The sequence below is a fragment of the Diaphorina citri genome, unplaced genomic scaffold (assembly GCF_000475195.1).
Source record: "Diaphorina citri unplaced genomic scaffold, Diaci psyllid genome assembly version 1.1 scaffold1248, whole genome shotgun sequence".
Lineage (NCBI taxonomy): Eukaryota > Metazoa > Arthropoda > Insecta > Hemiptera > Psyllidae > Diaphorina > Diaphorina citri.
In genome coordinates, this window is record NW_007378677.1 from 79,373 (window position 1) to 85,372 (window position 6,000).

Here is a 6,000-nt window from a genome sequence, read left to right on the forward strand (position 1 = left end):
GGACACGATGGGAGAAAACAAGCCGTTCCAAAAACGAATCTTATCTGTTTAGGATAAGTTTTGCTCCGGGTAGGAATCGCTGAGGTAGCAGGACGATGATTGATTGATTTCGTTTCATATCATTCCGTTTTGTCTATCTGTCTGTCTATTCGTTGTTCTTTCGTTTGTTTGTTTTGTTTTTTGGGTACTTGTGCAGAAGTCATGTCCGTGGAATATTGCTACCAAAGGAACTGGCACAAACAAGCAGTGACCCTGGTTATTATAGGGTTAGGTTAAACGCAAGAAGGAGTTTTCACAATTAGAGCAGTGATTAGTGTTATTATAGGGTTAGGTAAAATACAAAAGGCGCTTTTCTTTTCCACGGATGTGACTTCTGCATAATTACTGTTTTTTGTATGTTCGTACGTTTGTCTGCCTGTTTGTTTGTTTACTCACCTAAAGAGCGTTTCTTCAGTGAGCGCTGGTTTGGGCGTGTTCTTATTCTGCAGCACTTCCCGCACCAAATTCTCCAGCTGTAGATTGGCATTGTTATCTTTGAGCTCTTCGTTGTTGCCAAAGTGTTTCTTGTTTTTCCCAATAATGGATTTGAGCCGGACCAGGCTCCGGGCGAGCTTGGAACCTTCTCCGACCTCCTGTGACGAGAACACAAGGGATAGTTTGAGCTAATGGCTTGATAATTTTCCAAGAGGTTTGATTGATTGATTGATTAACAAATCAACGGGTAAAACCCATTGCTAGACGGAACTGTAACAACGGAGGTCTTATCGTCCCGAAATCGAAGAGAAAAACTCATCTCTTTAGGTAAAGCTAATCCCAGGCGGGAATCGAACCCGAGCCTTCAAGGTAGGCGGTTCTCAAACTTTTTTCTACAAGGTAGACGAAATTTCGAGTCGGGATTATAAAAAGACTTGTAGCTAACTTGCATGGCTCTTAGCGTTTTCATTATGTACGTTAGAGTGGAAGTATCAACCATAGTTCCTGTGTAAAACACAAGTAGGAAGAATGAACACATGAACAGTAAATTACCAGCGGGGGTGATTTTGTACGTAAAACAAAGCAAAAACTGTGAGGTTGTGTTAATGAACTAGGCTAGGCAATCACTCAATAGATATACCTATTTGTGTCAAATATTACTTTATCAGTTTATCACATAAGCCGGATTTGTTTGTGCGATTGATTCACCAGCGTTTGAGGACACACCGTGGGATTGTGAAATGTTTGATGACATAATGTTCGAAAGTATAGCGTTTGTTTGTGCAATTGATTGGCCACCGTTTGAGGGCACACCGCGAGATTGTGCTCCGTTGGTTTGTACGTTTAATTGAACACCGTTTGAGGGCACAGCATTCGGTTGTGCGTTTGATTGAACACCGTTCGACGATACACCGCTTTGCGCTTCGTTAGTTTGTGCGTTTGATTGGCCACCGTTCGATGGCATAACGTTCGAGTGTCCCCCGTTGGATTGTGCGGATCGAACACTGTTTGATGGTACCCCGTTAGATTGTAATTGACCGTGTAGTGTATTGCTTTGAAGATTAGTTGGAGCGTTGCCGCCCTGAGCCGAAAGAGGTGGAAGATCCGATTTGTGGCTTGCGTCAGGAAGATTCGTTCTATGCGCTGGAAGATCATTTCTTGCGTCGCTCGGAAGGTTCGGTACTCTCGTAGCTGCGTCACTTGGAAGGTCCGACGTCTGAACTGGAAGATCTTGTCTGTAACCGACGTCACTGGGAAGATTTGATACTCTCTGAATTGCGTCGCTTGGAAGGTCTGACGTCCTTTGAGCTACGTCACTGGCAGGGGACGACCCAGTAGCGGGATTTAGGCAAGAACCGCCTATGGGAAAGGCTCACAGAGAAGGAAGAAATTTTAGTGGTTGGGTGGAAGAGCTCCTCCAGGAAAACCCTGCCACTCAAAAGGAAGCCATAAAAAAAGAAAGAAATGAAAAAAAAAACTTGGTGATGGTGACCTCAAATAATAATACAAATTCTTCCCATAGGAAACTGACTTTCAAACGGGAGAGAGGTTCAAAAAATGAGTTACCACATATTGCCGTATATTCATCCCGCTCATAGTGACACACACTGAAAAACAACCTTTATTAATACCTAAACGTGACGAAGTTACCGTTTTGCGACTAGTCTCACAAGTGTCAAAGCCAGTGGAAAAGCTTTTGTGATTTGGCTCAGCATGTACTAATCGGTCGGTGTTTCGGTCAAAATACCTCGTCAGTCTTTTCGCCTTCGTCTTCTTCAACGATGAGCGTTCGACGTGAACGTTTTGCGACTAGTGTCACAAGTGTCAAAGCCAGTGGAAAAGCTTTTGTGATTTGGCTTAGCATGTACTAATCGGTCGGTGTTTCGGTCAAAATACCTCGTCAGTCTTTTCGCCTTCGTCTTCTTCAACGATGAGCGTCGCTTTTCGACGTGATGTCTTGCCGTCTCGACCTTTGCCGTCTGCGAATCGACCCGTGGGGTTGTCTTCAATGACCGACTGTCGGCGGTAACGGGCCGTTCCGACGGTTTGGACCTGGGAAGATCTTGCGCTTTCGACGGCCGTGGAAGTTGAATCCCCAATAGATCGGAACTGTTGCGAAGATCTTGCGAGATTTCTTTCAGCGGCAGTGGAAGTTTGGTCCCCAATGGGTTGGCACTGGGGAGATTTCATCAGTCTGCTTTGGACAGCTGTCGATTCCCGATCCTCAATAGAAGCGGTTATGTTGTATTTGCCACTCAACGGTCTACCGGTGAGGTTTCCATCACTTGGTCTTCTTCGGTCTTTTTGAGTGTCTGAGAAGCTCGTTTCTTGGAAGATCTCGCGAGATTTCTTTCAGCGGCAGTGGAAGTTTGGTCCCCAATGGGTTGGAACTGGGGAGATTTCATCAGTCTGCTTTGGACAGCTGTCGATTCCCGATCCTCAATAGAAGCGGTTATCTTGTATTTGCCACTCAACGGTCTACCGGTGAGGTTTCCATCACTTGGTCTTCTTCGGTCTTTTTGAGTGTCTGAGAAGCTCGTTTCTTAAACTGGGGAGATTTCATCAGTCTGCTTTGGACGTCTGTCGATTCCCGATCCTCAATAGAAGCGGTTATGTTGTATTTGCCACTCAACGGTCTGCCGGTGAGGATTCCATCACTTGGTCTGCTTCGGTCTTTTTGAGTGTCTGAGAAGCTCGTTTCTTTGGCATATTCTCCAAATTTGTCCGTGTCAGATGTTCTTCTTGGTTTTCCTTTCATGTCCATGTCTGTTTTAGATTTTCTTCTTGGCTGTGCTTCCAGAATGCTTTCCAGTCCAATTGGTGATAGCACAGATGTGTATCCATGAATTTGTCCGTGTCAGATGTTCTTCTTGGTTTTCCTTCGATGTCCATGTCTGTTTTAGATTTTCTTCTTGGCTGTGCTTCCAGAATGCTTTCCAGTCCAATTGGTGATAGCACAGATGTGTATCCATTGTCAAAGGCAGTATCGTCTGTTGGTTCACTTTTGGATGGGGGTCTAGATTTGGGCTTCTTTCTTCCAGATCTCTCGGTCGACTTTGAGCTACTTTTTTGGGTAGATGTAGTTCTTTGACTAGGTGTACTTGATGGACTTTTTGGGTGAGTCCCCATATCGGTATCCATGTCCATTAGGGTATCATTTTGCTCCGGGTAGGAATCGCTGAGGTAGCAGGACGATGATTGATTGATTTCGTTTCATATCGTTCCGTTTTGTCTGTCTATTCGTTGCTCTTTCGTTTGTTTTATTTTTTGTACGTTCGTACGTTTGTCTGTCTGTCTGTTTGTTTACTCACCTAAAGAGCGTTTCTTCAGTGAGCGCTGGTTTGGGCGTGTTCTTATTCTGCAGCACTTCCCGCACCAAATTCTCCAGCTGTAGATTGGCATTGTTATCTTTCAGCTCTTCATTGTTGCCAAAGTGTTTCTTGTTTTTCCCAATAATGGATTTGAGCCGGACCAGGCTCCGGGCAAGCTTGGAACCTTCTCCGACCTCCTGTGACGAGAACACAAGGGATGGTTTGAGCTAATTGCTTGACAATTTTCCAAGAGGTTTGATAGATTGATTGATTGATTAACAAATCAACGGGTAAAACCCATTGATAGATGGAACTGTAACAACGGAGGTCTTATCGTCCCGAAATCGAAGAGAAAAAATTATCTCTTGAGGATAAAGCTAATCCCAGGCGGGAATCGAACCCGAGCCTTCAAGGTAGGCGGTTCTCAACCTTTTTTATACAAGGTAGACGACCATTCCAGTCGGGATTATAAAAAGACTTGTAGCTAACTTGCATGGCTCTTAGCGTTTTCATTATGTACGTTAGAGTGGAAGCATCAACCATAGTTCCTGTGTAAAACACATAAAGTAGGAAGAATTAACACATGAACAGTAAATTACCAGCGGGGGTGATTTTGTACGTAAAACAAAGCAAAAACTGTGAGGTTGTGTTAATGAACTAGGCTAGGCTTTATAGCTCACGGCAAGACTTGAGATATAAAAAGGAAGGAATCTGCTTTCAAGATCAAGCCTAGCCTGACACCACTTAAATGCCAAACTGTACAAAAAGAGCACCAGCCTTGTTGTGAACCATAAAGCCTGGTCTTGTTAATTAACACAACCTGAAGCAAACACTGTGGCTGGGTGTGACAATGTGATGTGTGTGGGAATTCGGCCGTCGTGTTGGGTTTCTGTGACGTGACGGAGGGGAGAGATTGGCGAAAAAGAGAGATTGTATGAATTTATGAATAATTTTGTATTTATTGACAGTAGATAATATTAGAGGAATGACCATTGTACCTAATAGTATTACATTAGGAATAAGTACGTAAGTATAAGATGATATGATGGAAATTACTCCGCTATTTATGATTTAAATGATAAATACATAAAAATATTGCTTCAAAGACTCGGTAGCTTTCTGAAACTCCAAATCTAAAGTAGGTCTGTTGATAGAGCGAAATATAACTTTATCTACATACATAGTTAATTTACTCATGTACCTAGATATTCCTGACCATAAATAAAGTTACCATTCCTTGGGAACGACACCCATCAGTGAAAATTTAAAGATTGTTTTGTACTCAAGGAATAGTTATCAATACAAGGGTGTCCCCTTCTAGGGCGCAGGACGATTTATCACTTACCTCTTTCTTACTCTTGAGCTCATCTGAATTGAAGCTATTCAGTAACAGGGCCAAGAACAGGTTGAGAACCATGAAGTTACCCATGACCAGGGCCGGAAGGAAGATGGCGAAACAGGTGCCTGATCCTTGCTGTGAAATGGGAAACCAGGTATGGATTAGCAATTCATATGTTCTATTATTTGTTAGTTTTTTTTATGTTTAATGTTTCCTTTGCCAAAGAAATACCTAGTAAAGATTGAGTGCGAAAGGCATCGACTTTTGTGGCCAATACCAAATGTCAGCCCAAAGAAATTGATATTTACCGACAAGTTTTGGAACATCGGATTTGTTACCGCAACACGGGAATCGGCAACATGTTTTTGTGTCAGTTTTGGAGTAACATTGTTGGCTAACATTTAATTTTGTTACCAGTAACAATGTTACCCAACAATTTTCGCTTAGTGTGGACCCGGCATTAGGGCTGTCCAGTGTCCACACATAGTCGTCCGGTCGGCGATCGATGTCGACTGAACCGTCCACATTGCCGTAGTGTTTCTCTCATGTGATGGGAGAGAAGAGACAAAAACACAATGCCTACTTCCTGGAAAGTAACCTCTGGAAATAAAAGTTTGGCAACAGAGGACATGAAAACCGAGACCTTCATTTAGCACGGAATACATATTTTTGTATGTATTCTATGAATGGGGGTACATCTCAACAAAAATAGACAGGACATTTTATTAAAGTTAAAATAAGAAAGTGGAAAAAAGGAAACTGCTTCTTTTTTTTACACAATCTTTTTTTTTTTTTTTTTTTTTGTCTCTATGGCGTAGTGGTCACTGCCCTCGCCTTGCCCGCGGGAGACCCGGGTTCGATTCCCGGGGGGGGCAA

At 43.0% G+C, this 6,000-nt stretch overlaps 1 protein-coding gene across 1 annotated transcript in view; it reads right to left on the reverse strand.

Annotated features, from left to right (window-relative positions):
- The window catches only part of LOC103514952 (sodium channel protein 60E-like), a gene marked incomplete at its 5' end in the record, with an annotated part of 43,301 nt that overhangs the window by 30,656 nt on the left and 6,645 nt on the right, over positions 1 to 6,000 (reverse strand). The window contains 6 exon segments of the mRNA XM_026827788.1: positions 436 to 632; positions 1,259 to 1,555; positions 2,371 to 2,823; positions 2,957 to 3,278; positions 3,786 to 3,982; positions 5,131 to 5,259. Coding sequence (XP_026683589.1) covers positions 436 to 632; positions 1,259 to 1,555; positions 2,371 to 2,823; positions 2,957 to 3,278; positions 3,786 to 3,982; positions 5,131 to 5,259 — 1,595 coding nt within the window.